The following is a 21144-nucleotide window of genomic DNA, read 5'->3' as shown; positions in this document are numbered from 1 at the left end:
CACCTCCCCCCAGCCTAGAGATGGCCAGTCCCACCAAGGCTTGCTTTTGTGCATTGCCCAGCCACTTCTGAGTCAGGTGGGGAGAGTGGAATCATGGAAGAGGGAATGAGGCATATACTGACTGAACACATCATAGAAGGGGGTGGTGGAATAGGGGCAAAAATAAAAGGAACCCAGAGGGAACACTCAGGGGGGTCAGCCAGGAAACCCCACCCATGGGGCTAATGACTGAGGCCCCGAACAGAGTGAAGATGCAACATCAGCTTTTATGTAAGCATTATCTGAATCACTATGAGGAAAGCTCCCCTCAAATGGGGCCAATGGAAAAGACAAAAAGGGATGTTGGGACCTCCAGCAGCCAAATGTCAGAGAGGAGAAACTGAAGAAGGAAAATCACCAAGTAATTCAAAATTCTCTTAGTTCAGAAAATGATGCAAATGTTCCTTCAGATTCACAGCTCACTCAAAATGAAAAGGGCTGCCACTTTTTCTTTTCTTTTTCTTTTTTTTAAACAAAGATAACAATATAAAAAAATCTAGTCTTAAAGAGCCTTCAACATACAATTAGAAACCAGCCAAAGGGAACTCAATCTTCAGAGGTAAGCTGGGAAATCCTCACCATGTCCTTAATTATTCAGTGGTCACCAGGATGAGGCCACTCTCGATGGACTCGAGTTGGGTGTGCCAGCTCTACCTCTTGCTTCCCCAGACGAGCTCCACTCTCTTCAGGGTGCATTTGCTCCCTGGCTAATGTCTCTATGATGCTCCTAGCTCCAGGCACCATCATCCCTTATGAAAAGAGGCTGTTTTGACAGAGCCATCCAGTGCATATCATGCTGCACTAATATAGTGCAAAAATGTGCCTTCCAGAGAGAGAGAAAAAATAAAAAGATGCAGGCAGAAAGCTGAGGAGTTGGCAAAAGTAGAAACCAATTGTGTCAACTGAAGAGAATCCATTTTCCAGAAATGAGTCACTCATAAACACTAACTTTGAAGACACTGTCTTTCCAGATACCTGTATGTGCATGGCTGGCTGGCGCTGAGACTTATGAGCAGGACAAGACTGGCATCTTCAAAATGAGTCTCTGCCTCCTGAGATGAGGGCCAACAATAGCTGAATCAACTGCCAAGGTGCTTGGCTTTCTCAGTGGGTTAAGCCACTCTGTCTGGAGTCTTCACTTTGCCGGCATTAAGTGGCTTGTTTAAAAGGATATAATCTGACAGAGTAATAGTAGGATTCAACAGAGTTGCTATACAGGTTATTATGCTCAAATATAGCATGTGGTAGAGTGCTTGCTAGAAACTCTTCATGCTAACAGGTTACAACGGGTTGGTTAACACTGAAGAACAAGTTTGGCCTCAGGTGCCATCCTTATAACAGGACCTTGGTGGTGACTTTTGCAGAAAAAATGACAGAAATCACTCAGAATCAGGTTTCTTCAATTACTCCATCTGCCAGAATTCTCCATGCTGATGGGTAACTTTGAAGTTCTGCCGTGTGAGCATTCTGTCAGCAATAGGAAGCCCACTCTTCTGTTCTAGGATGCATTTTTAAGAAAAGGTCAAAATGCATGTTTATACACACAAGTTGAACACTCTCAGGACCTCTGGACACCTATTTTGAAGGTAGGAGGCAGAAGCTGGTCATCGCCAATCGCAATGAAACCTCACATATCTGCATCACCATCATAAGCCAAGGTCAAAGGTTTCAGACGATTGTTCTGCCTTCTCTGGGGTTTCTTTGGCTTTTTGCTGTAACAAGGCAGAAAAATGAGAACACTTTAGGAAAAAATCTGACCAGCTAATTACTAAGTTTGGAACTTTGGGGGGAAAACAGTACCTCCCAATCCAACAGCCTGCCTACTGCATACCTGTTGAAACAGAACTTTTCACCTGGCTCCCACCTTCTCCCAAGCAATTAAAAGACAGATAACAAAAGTTATGTCCTCTCCTACTGATGGGAGAATAACCCCATCTGGTAGGCTCCCCCCTCCAAGCTCTTTCACTTTCATAAAAGTGGCTTGAGAGGGGCTGGATACCTCTGAAATCAGATTCTTCACTCACATATGATTTAAATCCAATACCTCAATTCCACACTCATTAATAATTCCAAAGCATGGAATTTTGGTCATAAACTGAGTTTGGCAAGTACATGGGATCTTAGGATTAGGGCTTACAGGGACCTTCAAGAGTATTTGCTCCAACCTTTTCATTTTACATATGGAGAAACTGAGACTTGGAGAGGAGAAGTGACTTGGTCAGTGTCACAGAGATAATAAGTGGCATAAGCAGAATTTGAAGTCAGATCTTTTGATTATATTTAAGAAAAAATTTGATGCAAAAAAATTCCCTGTTACAATGATCCCCAAAGGGACCAGGTTTCCTCAGAAGGTGGTAGATCATCTTTTCCTAAAAGCCTTTAAGCAAAGGTTGGAGGACCTCTTGTTGGGAATGTTGTAGAGAGATTTCCTATTGGACTATGGATTGGGCTCAAGGACCTCAGAGGCCCCTTTCAATTCTAAGATTCTGTTATTCTTTGGCTCTGAATCTAGCACACATTTCCAGCTCTAGAGTTGAAGAGAGACTTTGAATTCACTGCCTTATAAGACAAATAGAGGAATTCAATAACAGAATTCAGGAAATTGTTTAGGGAGCAGATTAACCCATGAAGACCTGGCTGTGCATTCTGCCTCCAATACTTATTAGCTTTGTGTCCATGGGCAAGGCTTTTACTTTCTCTGAGCCTCAGCTTCCTTATCTGTAAAATGGGCTTAATAATACTCACATCCTATGGCCATTGTGGGGCCCCTTGTAAATGTTTAAACACTTAATGCATGTCCATTGATTTTATTATGATTATCACAGGTCACGGAGAATTCACATGCAAACCCTCAACATGAGTCAAGGATAATGAAATGTATGTAGCTGCCACAACTACGGGCAGTTTTGTTTGAACTCATGAACATTGCCAGGTAAGTATTACATAACTGACTGAGCAACCTTGAGTTGGGTCTGTCTCCTGGGCTTTACAAGGTTCCCATGCTCCCGCCACCCGGGAAGGGAAAGATTTCTCCATTTACTGACATGGCAGGAGATTCAGACACTCACCAGGCTAGGTAGATCATAGACACAACAAAGATGAGCAAGACAAAAGCCCCAGCTGCCACGCCATATACCCAGGTCTTCAGTCGCCCATCTGGAGGAAGGGATGTTAGTGATTAGTCTCCATTAGTCTGGGTACATGACAGGCCTGAGCTGGACCCAGGAAGGGCCAGGGATTTTCATAATTAAAAAGCAATGGTTGTCAGGGCACAGGTAAGGATTAATAAAGGGAAAACATCCCCAATCTCCAGAAAACTCTCTAGACTGGCCCAGTCCTAGGAGGTGAGTGGGCATGCCAACTTCCATGTTAGCCATGGGTACTCTACTTTCTAAAGCTCTGAATGAGTCAATAAGATGGGATCCTGGCAACATCAACAGCACTCTTCACATGTAAGCCTGATATGAGCATCTAACCTTCCTCTCATCATTAAAAAAGTGTCCTAAGTTTGCTTGGTTCCCATATTTGCTAATCAAGTTCTTTCTTATCACTTTTTTGCCAATGAGATTTGTGACATTTCCTGCAATTATCAGACAGAGAAGGAAAAAAAAAATTACTTTTCCAGCATCTCCTCATTTCTTGACCCTGAGCACAGGAAGGAGCCCCAGGACACCAGGGTTTCAATTTCTTTTTGTTGATGCCAACCTTTCCCCTTGAGTCTCTGAATTTGGTGTTATAAATTCTAAATGAGCAGCAGGCATTATTTATGGAAACCCCTCCTTTGTTGTAGTGAGTGATATGAAAAGTGAGTCCTGGGGGTGGTTCAGAAGGGGATTGTCACGTGGAAAAGGGTGTAAGCATGTTCTGCCCTCCCTAGAGAGCTTCAAGTGGAAATAATGGGGATGACTTTCAGGTACAGGTTTGAGGAGATGAACTCTGAAGTCTTCCAAATTATAAATTCTGTGCTAGATAGTGGAGGAGCCATCTAGAGATTAGAAAGGAAGGTCAAGCATGAGTTGAACAGTCAAATTTGGTTAGGGTGCATTTTGGGTAGAAGTGCACACATCACAATAAAAAAAAACACATGAGATTGGTTTAGCTTCAGAAATCAGTTCTTTCTTTTTGATTCTGTATCTGATATTTCACACCTGACTTATTATAAAGTGGGCTGACAGTAAGATGAATGGTTTGAGGTGGTAGTGTTTTTTACAGACTTTCTTTGAAGCTCTTTTGTTATATTAGTTTGGCTTTATTTTAGTGAATTAACAAGCATTTCTTCCATCTATTAGTGCCTCTCATTTCTTTTCTACACTCATTCTAAGTGTTTCTAAGAACCTGGAGATATATATGAAAATAATTGGCTAGCTGAATTCCAACCACAGAGAGTCAAAAGACCTCTATTTGATTTGGTGAAATCACATGGAACGATAGATAGAAATGCCCTACCAATGAGAGCGATCTTAAAACAGAATGACCTGCCATATGAGTGGACAGGCTGCACAGTTTGGAAGTGCACAAGTAGAGTCTAGGTGGTCACTGCTCAGGGATATGGTAGTGGGAATTCTTTTTAGAGTAAGGGATTCTATCAGAAGGCTACTGAGATTGGTCCCTTTCAAATCTACAAACCGGTTATTCTGTGATCACTCAAGAAACTTTTTGATACCACACAGACAAATTTCTTTCTAACTAGTGATAAGTCACTTCATCTGAATATCATGCCTTGTTATGCAGGCATGACTTGGGAAATTTCTGACTTGGTGTCACCATTATCACAGGTCTTTGGTGTGTTCAGTGGAGACGACTTATTAATTGATGACCATATGCCTGGGTTTGGAAATTTTTGAGATGAGTTTATTTGCTAAACATGTCCAATCTTGGCTCTGCACTTCTTTACAAGGCTTTATAGATTTCTTCTTCCTGTCTACAATTTAAAAATGCCAGTGGGGGATTTATATGTCTTAGGTAGGCTTACCCACCAACAATGTGTTAGATACTTGTATGGAATCCAAAGCAAGTCAGAGGAAGCTGGGGGAAGATCAGCTTTGGATTTCACTTGCCATTAAATGCTGTGTCCACATTCAGTTGTAAGAAAAATGATTTGAGCTTGGGGCAAAAAATAGTCATTTTGCTGGTTAACTTCTGTGCTATCACTCTTCCTTGGCAGTTGTAATCACTGGTCTTTCCAGTCAAGAGATCAAAGTGGTATCGTGTTATTTTTCTGAAGCCTTGCCATTCTTCCCCATACTAGTCCCACAAGAGAGGATAACTTCAGAGAAAATAAATCTCAAAATGAAATAAAGGAAAATACTAATTCTCCCTTCTCTGCTTTGTGGTGAATAGAATGGACCCTTTTGGATACTAGGTCAAGACAGCAAATCTCCAGTTGGGGATCAGTTCTCTTGTTTTTATATGCTGAATGATTCAGGGTTTCCGAAGATTAAGCAGGTTTTTCTTTTAAGCAGGTATCTTTTCCTCGGATGTCACATTTCCAGTTAAAAACCTAGGCTCATGTTAATTTTTTATTCAGTTAAACCTTAACTGAAAAGATATGATATATATATATATATGTATATATATATAACATAAAATATATGAAAAAGAATATTTAAGTGGAAGTCAGAAGAAATGGGAAGACATTTTGATGGAATGTAAAAAACAAGTTGTTCTCATCTGTGCTAACATTTGTTTTATCTGTAATCATGGCATCTCTTCTGGGGAGATACAGAGGGCTCCTGGAATTATATTTTCTATTGGGTACTTGCTAACCAAACCTCCTATTCATTGCTCCCACCAGGTCTCTGACTAATTTCTGGTGCTACCTCTGTGCTTAAATCTGCTTAGCAGAAGTGGGCAGCTAGAAAGAGAGAAGAGTGAGCAGTTTCATTTAGTCCCTAAGCCCTCCCCTGAACAGTTGGCAGATGGACTAGGTGGGGGGAATGTCTCCCGGACAATGTTAATAGTGGATTAGATTACTCCTGGACCCCTTGTCTGGAAGACCCTCAAGGGGCCCATACTTTGGTAAGCAATGGGTGTCAACGTGGGCTGTAGGAGTTGGAGGGCAGGACATCAAGGAGTCTCAATGAATGAGAGGCCAGGCATGGAAGCATCTTCTGGATTTGATGCTGGCACCGGAAGAACACATTCTGAGTACTCAATTACTGGACCTTTGTTCATTGGCTCCTTGGTGAAGTGCCCTGAGAATGACTTAGCCTAATAGCCTGGCATAGATTCTCTTGCCAACCAATATTTCTTCCCAACCAATATTTCTTCCCTTAACTGCATCTTTGATTAAGATTTCCTCCTACTGCTAAAAAACAGCTTAACCTGAAAAATTATAAGGCAAGGAGTAAGGACTAAAGGAAAAATGCTTCTGACCCTCTCAGGTAGAAAACAGCTCCTGGGGAAATGTGTATAAGAAGGATACTGTAAGAACCATGCTGATGAAAATCAGCTCTAGTGTATGAAATTATGGCTACCTCTTCAGAGGTACCAAGTCCTCAGGAAAGCCTCTTTGTACATTCTGCCTGACTGTTTCTGTGTCTATGTCTGTCTCTTTGTCTATTACTCTGTCTCAATATGTATGTCTCTCTTCCCTGTCTTTGTTTCTCTGTCTCCATCTGTCTCATCAGAGAACTTAAAATTGGAAGGGACATGAAAGATCATTTTGTCTGACTCCCTCAGGTCATAGATGAGGAGACTGTGGGCCAGAGATGCCATGTGATTTGCCAGAGGTACCACAGGCAGTAACTGGGGGAGATGGTATCTCAGTCTTGGCCCTTAGACTCCCCATTCAGGGCTCCCTAGGCAGAACTCTGCTTTGCTGCCAATGCCTTGTCACTTCACCTGGCCCAAATGGTTGCAGAAACCAGGTCCGTCCCCGTCCTGATGGGTTACCGGAGGGCTGTGTGGGGTGCACGGCTCGGCTTGTTTTCACGTCTCCGTTTTTGTCCTCGATAGTGGGGATGACCACCACGGGAATGAGGGTGCATTGCTCCAGGGTCCCATCAGAGGACATCACTTCTGTGTACCCTTCTTCACAACCACAGGCTCGAGTCTGCAGGAGAACAGTTAGCTTTAAACTGTGCATGCACGGATGGGAGGAACTGTAAACAAAAACTCAGTGGACAGATAGCCCAGACCGCTTTTCATGCAAGATTTACTTTCACTGGGTCAAAGCTGCCTGAAGACGCATTCTGTTTTTGTACTGAGACAATGGAGAGATTAATGACTGGACTCCTCCTACCTAGAGTTAATCCAGGAGAATGTGCCCATTTGGACAAAGTCTCAGAGCACTGAAGATGTCATTATAAGCAGTGAAAAGATAACTTTGCAAATAAAATTGGGATGTTTCATGTCTTAGTCTAGCAATTAAAAAAGAAAGATTCAGGGTATGTGAGACATACTCTGATGGGGGTTTGGGAAGTAGAGGCAGAGGCAAGGTCTAGGCTGGAGTTGGATTGCCTGATTCCAGGGGAGGTCACCTACCTCACTGCAGTAGGAATGAGGTTGGCTGCAGGGTGGGTTACATGACCTGTCAGCTTCAGGCTGGCGTGTCACCAGGCAGCCCCCTGTAGGATACAAAATCATATGGTGACACACAGCAGCTCCTGTTCAGCGCTAGCAATGGCCAGAGGTTTAGAGAGTGGCTGCTGACCAATGACTCAGGCTGAGCTAGCCCTGCTGAGGTGATGTCTAGGCTCAGGGCCCGTCATCCACAGGGGAGCTGGAGGAGGAGGTTTAGCCCTGAAGTAACAGGTCAGGATCTGCTCCTCAGCCAGTGTCACTTGAGAGCTGTTCTGAAGACAGTCTAGGTGAGGCAATGCCATCCTGAACCCCAAGTCTAAACCTGTGCATGTGTGACCTATCAAGGCAGAAAACACCAACAACATTGAACAGTCTCTGGCTGGTCTAGGGTACTGGAACTCCTGGACATGACTGGCACTTAGATCACTTCTTTGCTCTTGCAATGGCTCTGCGATCTTCTCCTCATTTCTACCTCACAGAATCCCTCTCTTTCCTCAAAGCCCAGCTCAGGGGTCACATCCTCCATGAAGCCCATCTGGATTTCTTGGTGGTCATCACTGTTTCCCTCTTGAAATTAGTTTCTAATTCTTACCTACTTATCTGCCTACACACTGCTTCCCACCAGTAGGCTTCTTAAAGGAAGGGGGTGTTTTATTTTTCTTTTGTGTGTCCTTAGCTCCTAGTCGGTGCCTTATTTGGGTGTTTTGGGTACTTAATCATTGTCAGTTGAACTATACTGAATTAAACTCACTGACAGGGATCTGCCCTTAAAAGGTGCAAATTCCAGGCCATTCATGGCACAAGCCAGGGCTGCCCCCCAGGTGATACTCTTCTTCACGGAGAGGTACAGAAGTATAAACAGGAAAAACACAGCAGTGAGGGGGCATCCCTTTCTTGGAATAACCAGCTCTAGCTCTTGGCCTCATTTCCACTTTGGCCTCATTTCCTCTAACTCAGAATCCTCTCTCTCTGGTCCTGGGGGATGCCTTTCCAGAGTTATGACCAGGTGGAGTTTGTGATGAGAACAGATGTCACAAAGTAATCACACTGGTCAGGTGGAGATGCTAAGGAGTCCTCTCCCTGTGATGTCTGGATTTTAGTGCTGCCATGTTGGAAAAAAGAATCCCATCTGTCTTCTCCCCCCAGAAGCTATGAAGACCTTCTCTCTGAGACAACCTTCCAGCTACTCTCTATGGAACTTGAATGTGACTCGTTTTCTTTTTATGTGTTGTCTCCTCTGTTCAGTTAGGAGCTCCTCAAGTGCACTTTTTTTTCTTTCTTTGTAATCTCAATGCTTAGCACCAGAGGCTGGCCTATAGTCGCCCCTTAATAAAAGCTTACTGACTGGTGACCTCCTGATTGTGAATAATGACAACATTTTCTGGCTGCTTTGAAGGCTGACTCTGGACCCTCCTTAGCAGCAGCATCCCAGCCCAAGTGGTAATGCTGATGAATTTTATCATGGTCAGTAATCACTAGGCAGTTGAAGTTAGAAGTTTCTTTTTAGATGCTCATTAGAATTTCTAAGTCTAAATGCAAAACAAAAGCAATACTTCCAAAGGCTTACAAGACCAGAGGTTAGGAGGCCTGTGTTTGTCCATTTCCCATATAAAATGGAGTTCCTTTTACAAAAGGGAGGGAGGAGTTGGCTGAACATCGAGGCGCCATTCACCCAGGGCCAGCTCCAGGGAGGGGGGGGGACCCAGTGTAGAGGGAAGCTGTTAAGGCCAGGTTCTCATTGGTTATTTCTGCAGACATGAGCATGGCCTATTTAATCACAGAGACTTCTGAGGAATCCTGATTCCATTTTGAGGGAGGCGTTGGCTCTGTTATGTCTTCTATTGGCCTGGTATCATGGGGCTGTGGGTGGTTATTGATGGAGCCAAGTTATGATTGAGCAGGTACGGAGGACCATCACCCATCACCATTCTTTTTCCATATGTGCATTTTATACACAGTTAATCAATCATCATAGTATCAGGAAAGAATACAAGATAAGGACTGCCAATTGAGGTCCTGCTACTCTCACAAAACAGAAAGGGAAATGCCCTTCTTCCCACAGGTATTCAGTCATGCTTCTGTCTATATTTTGGGATTGCATCCTCCATCATCATTAGGGCTAGGCCTACAGGGGGAACAAGTCAGCAGGATCTGGACCCATGTTTTTTTTTTTTTTTAAAAAGACCTTAGCAACCAATAGCATGAACTCTGAGATGCCACCAATTCTGTGCTGGAGATTTAAAATGAGACCCTTGACTGTTTTCTCTGAGGTTCTGGTCTTGCCAAGGTGAGGAGATAAGCAAATGCCCCTCCATTCCTATGATTCCCTGGTGGCATTAGGGGCAAACCTTTCACTAGGACATGGCATACCGAGTGAGCCAAGGCTTTGCTGGAAAATACCAGATCTTTCCTTCCCTTCATCCTGGGGTCATGGAGCCCTGAACTCCTTCTGGAAAACTTTCTCTGCCCAACGATGAAAACAGGCAACTTGTTGACCTTCCAGGGAAGGAAATAAGGAGTTTTTCCTGCTGCAGAGAGGAGCAGTGGGGTCAGCAGACTACTCTTCTCTTCAATAGTATATTATTGGTCTAGGATCCGGAAATTCTTGTCAAGTGGAATCTGAGAGTCCTGGGGAGTCTGGAGAGCTCTGAGGCTAGGCTCCCAGACAGGACAAAGTCCTTACTGATGTGGTTCCTGAATCTCTAGGGGAAAGAGATCATCTGAACATTTTTTTACATTAAGATTCTCTCAATTTATTCTTCTAAATATCTTTATGGGATATGTAGTAGATAAAAGGCCAACCTCAGAGGCAGAAAGACCTAGAGTTTCCAGACACACATTTGATGTGTGATCATGGTTAAGTCTCTCAAATTCTCTGAACTTCAGTCAAATCTGAAGCTCTAAAAGTGAGGAGGCAGCTGCCACTCACATCCAGTGCAGACAGCAGCTACCCCAGGAACTCCCTACACCAATGAAACCACAGGTCCAGGGCAAAAGGTCAAGAAACTTAAAAAATGTAACATGATTTTCGGAAAAAGAATTCAAAGGAGAATTTCCTTTTACTGAATTACTTAATCAATTAATTAAATCCCAAATGAACACATGGAGAGGAATTATCAACCATACAAGAAGAGAATAGTGAATGTGAGGAGGGAAATGCTGTGCCACAAGAGGGGCCAGGAATCCAAGGGCACTCATGCCCAGCTTGGCCAGTCAGACCCATGGACTGCCCTCCCCATATGTTGGGTGGGCCCAGTTCACATGTCCCATGAGGAATAAGAAAATCTGAAACCTGTGACCCTGCTTTCTAGTGGAACAAAGGGAAGTGAGAGCTTTACCTGTTACGTTTAGACCGTCCGATCGTTGACACCAGACAGTTCTAGAAGACCCCTTCCATGCACTGGCCATCCACTTGTATTCATAGCATTGGCCATCTGGGAGGACAGAATCAAGCAGTCAGTATCACTCAGCAAGGCTTTATTAGCCACCTGCTATGTCAGGCCCTAGGTCAGGTGCTGGGAATACAGAGACAACAGGAAAACAAGTCCCTATGCTCAAGAACCTTACATTCTCCTGAGGCGATTATTGAGGTCTACAGATAAGAGCATACATCAATTAATCATTAAGCTTTTATTAAGCATCTGCTCTATGTCTGGAGCTGTGCTAATGCTGGACATTCATATCCCCAAACCACTGCCACCAATGACAATGACAACAGAGCCCCTGCCCTCAAGAGGCTTCCGTTTTACCTGGATGAGACAACATATAAACAGATACATACTGTGTTTCCCCAATAATAAGACCTATCCCGAAAATAAGCCCTCCCCTTACTGTGCAAGATTCCTCTAAAATAAGCCCTCCCCCCAAAATAAGCCCTATTGAGATTGCTACTGTAGTGAAGGTGATCCCCTGCACTACATGCTACATTAAGGTACCCTCTGTATGCACCGTCCCCCCCTCCCCCGGGTGAAACGCACGCCGCGCTCCGAGCTGCATCCAATCAGAGCTGCAGTAGTGAGCGCATCATCCTCTTCTTCCCCAGTGATTTGCTTATTGAATAAAGGTACATTTTTTTGTTCACATTTACCTGTTTATTAAAATTGCTGTCAATGTTCATTAAAATAAGCCCTCCCCTGAAAATATGCCCTCTGGTGTTTTTCTGTCCAAAAAAATAATAAGACAGTGTCTTATTATCGGGGAAACACGGTATGCACCAATCACTCAACAAACATTCATTAAATGTGTGCCAGGTGGCTGGCACTGGGCCAAGTGCTGGGGACAAAAGGAAAGCAATGAAACTATCTTGTCCCCAGGAAATTTACCTTCTGTGCCTTCTGGTAGAACAAATGCCAGCAGAAATAATCCCTTCTTAGACAAGGACGAGTCCCCATTGCTCTCCCTCTGTCTTCTTCCTCTGTGCTGGTGGTTACTACCCTCCACCTTCTACTCCATGGCTAGGCTAAAAGCTTCTTCAGTTTCCTTAATGTTGAGGGATTTAGTATTCAGGGCATGAGTCCTTGCCCTAAGGAGCCTCTGGTGAAACATGACTAACCTCAGCTTGGTTTTGCTCCTTTCTGCAGCCTTGGGGATCTCTAACCCAGGGGTCGCTCCATGAAGAAGGGACTGAATCCTTCCCTACCCCCTCAACATTTGTTGTCAAAATTTGTGCAGTAGGTGCCTGACATAGGCCTCAGCACAAATCCCTGCCTTGGTTTATGGTCACACCCTCCCTAGGGCAGGAGGGGTGCAGAGTGAGAAGTATAAGGATAAGGAGTCTCTGGGGTTAATTCAGGGTGACTTGGCTCTGCTGGGTTTTGTTTTTGTCCTGTACATTCAACTGGGCTGTTCTATAGCTGGTGCATAATTGCTACTCAGGGGATGTTTCTGAGAGTTAGTGAGAATAGAGGAAGGTGTCTAGTCCATCATTTTGTTGGTCCAGTGACCTCAAAATTTTGCCTTATGGAATTCTAAACTTCCTTTAGAGTCCAAATCAATGTTGCCCTTTCTGGGATGTCTCTCTCCCTTATGTACCTATTGGCATCCTGTGCTTTGGAGTTTCTCCCGCCTGAAGTGGGCGCTCTCTTAAGACATTCACCAGGTCTATGGCTGTGTACGCCTTGAGGGAAGGGACTGAGGCTAATCAAAATCAGCTGCAGTTGCTGAACCAGGGTTGTGTTGGGAAAGTTCTCTCCTTAAGGCCAACACTCACCATCACAGGCTCTGCTTTCTAACATTTGTTCTGGACAAAGATGTTGATTATCTAGTTCTTGGATGATCACGGCTCGAGATCGGACCTGAATCCCACCAAAGCCAAGATCTTCTCCATTAACACAGGTTAACTGGCACAGGCTCCAAGCCGACCATTCTTTTAAATAACAGTCACCTGTCAAAACAGAAGATTATAGAACTTAAACAAAACAATATACATATTTATGCATGTCTTGGGTTAGTGGGAGAGACAGACAGACAAATGCAGAGACAGACAGATGAAGAAAGAGAGAGAGAGGGAGAGGGAGAGGGAGGGAGAGAGATAGATAGACAGACAGACACAGACAGATGAAGAGAGAGACAGAGACACACACAGAGACACAGAGTGACAGAGACAGAGAGAGATAGAGACAGAGACACACAGAGAAGAAGACAGAGATAGAGAGATAGAGAAAGAGAGAGACAGAGTGGATATAGTATAACTCCTCATTCATCTTTTAATTCCCCTAATTTCTCCTTTTCCAAATTTAGGGAATATTTTTAAGGTGAATTATTGATGTTAAATATTTATATATTTATTGATTGTAAAGCACTGGAATGAGAGCAGAGAATAACAGGTGTACCATCATCACCATCATCATCACCACCTATATCACTTCTCAAAGCAAAAGTGGACTGACGGTCTACACCACTGAGATTATCTAATGTAACCAAAAGTGGGTCACACTGGATAGAGCCTATGAAATGGACAGTATTCAAGACTGGAATAAAAAACTCCACCATGGATGACATCCACAGGAACTCAATGTAATCAGCTAAGCATTGTACAAATGGTTAAGTTATGTAGATTGGTTTGTAGAAATCAAGGGGATTATTCTAACAGGCCAGAACCAGGTCATTGGCATGAGAAACTAGAAAGTTATCCTTGTGGATCCCAAATTTAGTCATCCAGGTAAATTCTGGCATCTTCTGAATGCCGAGTATAACCAGAACTTGCTCTACTATGTGCCACGTTGTCTCTTAAACAATCAAAAAAGGGAATCCCTTTGGCAAACTAATTTACAGAGTTCTGAAAGCTCTTTAACATAGACCCTTTCATCTGATCCTCACAGCCCTCCTGAGAGAGTGGAAGGTCTGATATCATTTCCTTTTATTTATAGATGAAGAAAGTGAATATAAGTGAAATCATTTCTCCGGACACTCCTCTATGGTGGTGACTGCACTGTACTTTCCTGGATCATCATTCTAAATGAAGTTCCTTAAGCCTTGGGCTCTGTGTACAGTAGGCACTTATTTAAGGTCTGTTAAGTTGTTTCAGTTGTGCCTGACTCTTTGTGACCCTATTTGAGGTATTCTTGTCAGAGATACTGGAGTGGTTTGCCAATTCCTTCTCCAACTCATTTTGCAGATGAGGAAACTGAGGCAAACAAGTTTAAATGCTTTCCCAGGGTCATGCAGCTAGGAAGTATCTGAGGCTGGTTTTGAATTCAGGAAGATAAGTCTTCCTGACTCCAGGCAGGGTGATCTATCTACTACACCACGAGGTCTATGGTATTATATCATATTGTCAGCATGAGGTGCTAAGTTAGGTACAACCCAATGGAAAGCAAATAGAACCAGGCCCATTCCAGGAGTCAACCACATCAGGTTGAGTTGACTATCTAAGGTTAGGGAAAGACAGGCTCACATCTTGTGCGGATACAGCAGGAATGGGGATAGACACAGTTCCCTCAGGGAATTAATAAAGAAATGAGAAGAGTATGTCCCTAGCCTGACGCACTGAAGACCCCAGCCTAGAAGGCTGTTTTATGCTGGCAGGGTCAGCATTTGGTCACAGGAGGCTACCACACACTTTTTTTGCCGTATTGTTTTGTCTGAACCCAGCCCAGTATGGGGTTTGATAGGGATTACTATACCCTCTAATAGCCTCTAAAATTTCCTCAAGCCGGGGGCGGCCAGGTAGCACAGCGAGTAAGAGCACCGGCCCCAGTGTCAGGATGACCTGGAGATCGAATCCCCGGCTCAGACACTTAGCACCCACCCAGAAACACCTGGCCATGTAACCTTGAGCAAGTTACTTAACCCCAATTGCTTAGGGGCGGCCAGGTGGCTCAGTGAGTAAGAGCACCGGCTCCAGTGTCCGGATGACCTGGATCAAATCCGGGCTCAGATACTCAGTACCACACTCAGAAATAACTGGCCGTGTAACCTTGAGCAAGTTACTTAACCCCAATTGCTTAAAAAAATTTCCTCAAGCCTATTGCCTGATTACCCCACACAGGGTGCTTATGCTAGAGACAAAATTAGGAGGTCTTAATATTGAGAGATATGATTTCCTTTATAAAATCATAGTATTATAGCTGGAGAGATAGAAGGGACCTTATAGGCTTTCTAGTCCAACCTGTTTATTTTACAGATGAGGAAACTGAGAGTCAGGGAGAATAAGTGATTTGGGGTCAGTATAGGTCATGAGCATTGGTGGCAGGATTAAAACCAATGGCTTTTGGCTGAAGGACTAGTGCTTTTTCTTCTGTACCATGTTGCCTCAAATTTGAGCTATCTTAAGGACTGAAGGGTACAATTGAGTCCAGGATGGCCCAACAAACTGTGTCTGGAGGATTCTGTTGTTTACAATACTCAAAGCAACAGTGTTTATGTGTGCATTTACCTACACTCACACAGATGTGGATCCTTTCCCTCCACTGAGGACCATCTTTTTTTTTTTTTTTAAGCAATCGGGGTTAAGTAACTTGCTCAAGGTTACAAGGCCAGTTATTTCTGGGTGTGGTGCTGAGTGTCTGAGCCCGGGATTAGATCTCCAGGTCATCCCAACACTGGAGCCGGTGCTCTTACTCGCTGAGCCACCCGGCCGCCCCTAAGCAATTGGGGTTAAGTAACTTGCTCAAGGTTACACAGCCAGGTGTTTCTGGGCAGGTGCCAAGTGTCTGAGCCCGGGATTCGATCTCCAGGTCTTCTCAACACTGGAGCCGGTGCTCTCACTCGCTGTGCTACCTGGCCGCCCTGACCATCTTTCTTTTAATGTCTCCTCGGGCTGTGGGTTTTATCCAGACTTCCTGGAGGATGTACCAGCAGAATTCAAAGCTCTGGGCAGTTCTTGCCTGGCTGGAAAGACTTCAGGGGTGGCCAGGTTTGTCTCCTGAAGGTCTGCTCACTTAAGTGTGACCCTCTCATTTTCATTACTTCAATTATGGGCACATTGGTTATTCATGCCCCCTGGTCCCACATGAAGATGACTGAGATTTTGCCCTGTGCCACCATTATGGTCAACTATGGAGAACAAGCTGCACTTTGGAATGTGGCCAATGTGGGAATTTGTCTTTCTTGACTATGCTTATATGTAACAAGGGTTTCTTCCTCCCACCCCCAGTAAAGGGGAGCTGGTAGGGAGAAAAAAATAAATACTTGATAATTGGGAAAAAAAGTAAACTGCATTAAAAATAAAAGCAAAAGAGAGACGTAAAGTCATGGTGTGTTATTGATGAAGAAGACTGCATGAAGTGGAATTTGGATGTGAGATTTGGAAGTCTTCACTGGGTCACAGAATAATGGGCTCTAGTATATCATGCCACAGCTCAGGAAAAAGGAGTGATCCATCAAGAATAAAAAGACAAACTTATTTCAAACTGGAATCTGTTAAGCTAATGCTAACCCTGTCCCAATATCTCAGGTTTCTCATCCATAAAATGAGGCCATTGCAGCTCGTAATCTCTGAGGCCAGTCCTGGCTCCTAAAGCCCATGCTTCTACAATGATCTTGTTCTTCTTACCAGGGCAAGGCTGTGTGCAGGTTTCCTCAAGCACCATCTTCTTATTTCCATCCACAATGGGGTCTATTTCTGCACAAAATTCCTCATCCACAGTCTTGCCAAGATCCTCTGCTGATCCATCACTCACTACACAAGACACATTTCTGGTTTTAGTTCCCTCTCCACAGTGAGCATCCTAGAATGGAAAAAGAAATAAGAAATTAGAAGAAAAACACACCTTTTCTTACTGGTTCTATGGTCCTAAGTCATCTCCTTCTTTTGGATTCCAAGCAATGAATGGAGAGAATGACCTGCTTTCCTTGAGTTCAGCACCAGGGAGAGCATCCAGACCAAGTTCTCATTTTCTTATCAAAACAGTGGCAAGTTAATTATCAATTCAAATGATTCTCCAAATCTTTGAATGATTATAGCACCAGGGGAGTTCCACATTAGGGCTAGTTAAGTGGTTATTCTATAGCCAAATACTTAAAACCATAGGATGGTAGGTAGGTTTAGGGCTAAAAGGGAACCCAGAGACCATCCAATCCAACCCTCTGACTCTAAGGAAACTGAAGCCCAGAGAAGAAAAGTCTGATCCAAGGTGATATGGGTAGTGAGACAGAGACAGGATTTGAACTCAGGTTCTCCCTCTAAAGACAACCCCCTTCCCACTTTTCCACATTGATCATATGTCACCTGTATACTGCCAAATTCCCAATTGCAAGGTCCCTATAACTAACATGCATCTGCCTCCACCACACCTCCTCAAGGCATTTACCTCTACTCTGCAATTTGACCACTGGCCATATTGCCATTGATAACAGGGCTTCACTGGACAAGGTTTGGATTGTTCTATCAGTGCAGGACAAGGTCTGCCATCTCCCTGGAAAGGTTGAATTACTGTTCGCCTTCGGATCATTTTCCCTATGAAAGACACAAAGTTAGGCAAATTAATGATAATAACCAACATTTCTGTAATGACTTAAAGTTGGCAAAACCCTTTACACCCATGATCTCATTTCTGCCTTGTGATGGTCCCATGATCTGGGGTCCACAGATATTTAATTCCCATTTTATAGGGGAGAAGACAGAAGGTCAGAGCTAGTAAGTGGGTGATCATGGACAACAGAGGCACGATTTGAACTGATTTTTTTCTGATTCCAGTTCCAGCTCTCTACCCAACAGGATGCATTGACTTTCTGGAGTCACTGATGTACAGTAACTTGCTGGCCAGCTAAAACTTGAGGCCTCCCAAGCATGGAGATCAGGAAGGCTTCTTGCATAAGGGAGTGCCTTCCATTCTGCAGGCCTGACAGTTGAGGGGGCACTAACCTGTCAGGCCACATGTCTGAGTGCACTCTGACCAGGGTGACCAGTCAGAAAGCTGACAGTTGACAGGGCATTCCACCACACAGGACATGTTCATTTGCCAGGTCTTCTCCAGGTTGAGCTGGAAAAAAAACAAACAAATTCCCCACAAATCAGTATTTCACAGTGAGTGTTATATAGTCCTGTCTTTGATGAAGCTGCAGAGAGACACTGAGCAAAACCTTACAATCCCCCCTTCCTTCGGTGCTCACAAGGTAGAAATAGGACTCAGGGACATTCTTGGACAAATTCTGTTGCTGGACTTTATTGCTGGGTAGACAGAAGTGGGTGATAATGGGGACCATTCTTCAAACCTGCACTGTATACAGATTACTAGGCATTTCCCAGGTATTTCAGGAATTATGGCAACTCAGTAAAGATGCTGCCTCTTTGTCTTTTTCTTATCAATGTCCCATTCTGTGATTTCATGGCTTCTCCCTCTGATGATGTAGTGGTGAACCCCTTCATTGCCTGTTTCTTGACTCAGAGGACATTAGTATGGGGGCCAGGCATGGTAGAGAGGTTCACATGTTCCATCTCCCCCTCCCACTAGAGAGAAGAGGAAGCAGGATAAGCAGCCCCAGGGAGCCAGAGGCAAGGTGGCTGCAGATAGAGACCCTCACTGCCCTGAGAGACAAGGGAGCATTAGATTTGATGAATGATAGCAAGCCAGTGGAGACATCATTGCTCTGTGTCCTGAATAAAGCAAATCGATAGGTTATTCAAACATTGTGACTTTGACTAATGGGCAGTTGAGAATAAGCTGAGCCAGATCAGGGGAACAGACTGAAGGAGCAGCATCTGTGTGAACACACCGGGAAAAGCTGGCAGCCCCATTGTTGCCTATTTCATTACCTGTGGTCCCAAGGTTTATTTATTTACTTAGAGTGAAGGCACTCCGGCTTTCCTACTTTGGCAGTAGACACTGCGTACATCTTTAGAGATGAAATGGTACAGAGATGAAGTGGCACATCCCTGATGCTCTCAGTTCCCTGTATCATCAGAGCCTGGGCATTACCCCAAACTCAAGCTCTTGGTGGTTGCCACTACAGGTCAAGAAATGGTACAGGAGAGACTAATCAGCTTTCTGGAGACTTACACTAGCCTTCTCCTCCTCAGAGGACAGAGAAATAGCACACTGTGTGCATAGATGCACTAAGACTCCAAACTCACCTTTGTCCAATGCATCTTAAGGAATGATGGGAATTGGGTCAAAGAGGGGAGGCTAAACAACTATGGCATGGATGGTGTAATAGATAGAGTGCTAGCTGTGGAGTCAGAAAGTCCTGGGTTCAAATGCTGCCTCCAACTTTCATTAACTATGTGACCTAGGGCAAGTCACTTAACCTCTCCTACCATCAATTTCTCATCAGTAAAATGGGAATAATTCTTATAGAATCTTCCTCATAAGATTGTGAGACTCAAACGACATAATATATGTAGACCACTTTGGAAAATTTAAAGCACTAAAGAAAAGCCCCTTATTAGTATTACTGTGTGCAACAAACCTGTAAAACAGGCAGGGCAAAAGTAATTATACCCATGTTACATATGAGACAGCCGAGGCACAGTGACTTGTCCAAGGTCACAGCAATTGGTAGCTGCTCCAAGACCTGGCAAGAGTCTTCTGCCTCCGTTTCTTTGGATTTTGTGTCAAACCAGCTCTCTTATGCTTATCTTTGCCATTGGACAAAAAGCTTGGTGATAGTTATGATATAACCTGAGAATGTCATCTTGAGGTAAAAGGTACTGAGCAAACGTATGTGTTGAAACCATTGAGCCCAGATTTCCGAGGCCTCTATCCAGCAGGTTTATCTTGTGTTGAAAGATGGCATCAGGCAGCCACAGGGGGCTCACTCAGGATCTCTGTTTTAAAAGAGGCTGAAAGAGAATGTGAAGAGAGTCCTAGAAAAAGGTATAGGAAGCCTTTCCAATGATGTCACCCAAGAGGGGCAAGATTTATTGAAAAAATACTGCTCACAATGGCAAGTTAATTATGTGAGTTGTGGTCAAGATTATGTTTCAAAATGTATCCAAAGTGTAAATATGTTGGGCCAAGGTGTTTGTTTGTAACTCATACGAGTCTCTTTGAATTGGGCTGACATGATTGGGTTACTGGTTCCATTATTCATCATTGGAAACTTTCAGCATTTACAAATATGAAGGCAGACGACTCCCTTCTGGGTTTATGCTTATGTCTGTATGTTCCTTGCATATATTTTTTTCTGCAGACAACAAATCCCTTATAATTCGGATTACTAATAATAAAATACCACCCATTTATATAATGCAATGCATTCTTCCTTCAAGTTAAAAATGGGTCAGAACAACCCCCAGGTATCAGTTGTGTTAATGTCTGAAAAGTCCTCTGAATGTTGAGGCAATGCTACATGCTGTTAACCCCATTTTCCTCCATGTTGGGGATCAAGCCCATTATTTTTCAGGTGACTGGAGGAACAGCAGGAGTTAGCTACTGTGGCTGGCTTGAGAACAAGTCTCTGCAGAAGGCAAGCAATCAAGCCTTGGGAAGTGTGTGTGTGTGTGTGTGTGTGTGTGTGTGTGTGTGTGTGTGTGTGTGTGTGTGTACACACGCCCTCACATGCAGATGTGCATATATATACATGTGCAGATGTGGGGGCTAATTCTCCCCTGACCTGTTGTTTAATCCTTCATTACAAGCTATGATGGACAAATGGAATGTGTGTTGTCTAATTCTATCTCCCAGATGACCCCTGCCTTTGCTACAATGATACAAAGAGTACAATTAAAAATTATCTGACTTATCTATTATAGCTCATATTTGTTGGTTTTGCTGACTTGCCTTTTCTTTTATACTTTTAATTCTTTGTTATGTGGGATGTCTGTCTGAGAAGAAGGGGGAAGGATATACTACTATGAAATATAAGTGTGGTAGAAACAAAAGACAGACATAAGATTATTTAAAGAAGGCTGTCACTAAATAAATGTTATTGCTACACATCTAGTTTGGTAGTTAAAGATTTGCAGTTTCATCTGGGTGGCTACTGCCTTCCCCAAAGCTGATCACAACAGCTCTGTGCCTTAAAAGACATGACAGTTTCGTGAGCTGTGATGACCAAAATAAATCCATTCTATGTTCTGGTGAGCAGCCTCTTGAAATTAGCCCAGTTACTCTTTTGACGATGGGCCTATACTTTGGAAAGACTAGTAATAGCTAGGGACCCCCTTGAAGAACTCTTCAGAGTCTTGACTGACTGGTT

At 43.7% G+C, this 21144-nt stretch overlaps 1 protein-coding gene across 1 annotated transcript in view; it reads right to left on the bottom strand.

Annotated features, from left to right (window-relative positions):
- Nucleotides 1-246: 246 nt before the first annotated feature.
- Nucleotides 247-21144, bottom strand: part of THSD7A (thrombospondin type 1 domain containing 7A) — a 350332-nt gene continuing 329434 nt past the window's right edge. Inside the window, exons 20-28 of the mRNA XM_069094452.1 lie at nt 17870-17987; nt 17316-17461; nt 16559-16733; nt 12773-12946; nt 10902-10997; nt 7525-7607; nt 6883-7093; nt 3108-3195; nt 247-1751 (exon numbers count right to left, since the gene is read on the bottom strand). Of these exons, the coding sequence (XP_068950553.1) occupies nt 1667-1751; nt 3108-3195; nt 6883-7093; nt 7525-7607; nt 10902-10997; nt 12773-12946; nt 16559-16733; nt 17316-17461; nt 17870-17987 (1176 nt within the window). The 3' untranslated portion in view covers nt 247-1666. The remainder of the gene's footprint in view (nt 1752-3107; nt 3196-6882; nt 7094-7524; nt 7608-10901; nt 10998-12772; nt 12947-16558; nt 16734-17315; nt 17462-17869; nt 17988-21144) is intronic.

Source organism: Petaurus breviceps, unplaced genomic scaffold, assembly GCF_028583685.1.
Source record: "Petaurus breviceps papuanus isolate PSGF00001 unplaced genomic scaffold, PetGlider_PUasm1.0 218, whole genome shotgun sequence".
Classification (NCBI taxonomy): domain Eukaryota; kingdom Metazoa; phylum Chordata; class Mammalia; order Diprotodontia; family Petauridae; genus Petaurus; species Petaurus breviceps.
Note: the sequence above shows the minus strand (reverse complement) of the source record. Positions and strands in the feature narration are given on the sequence as shown.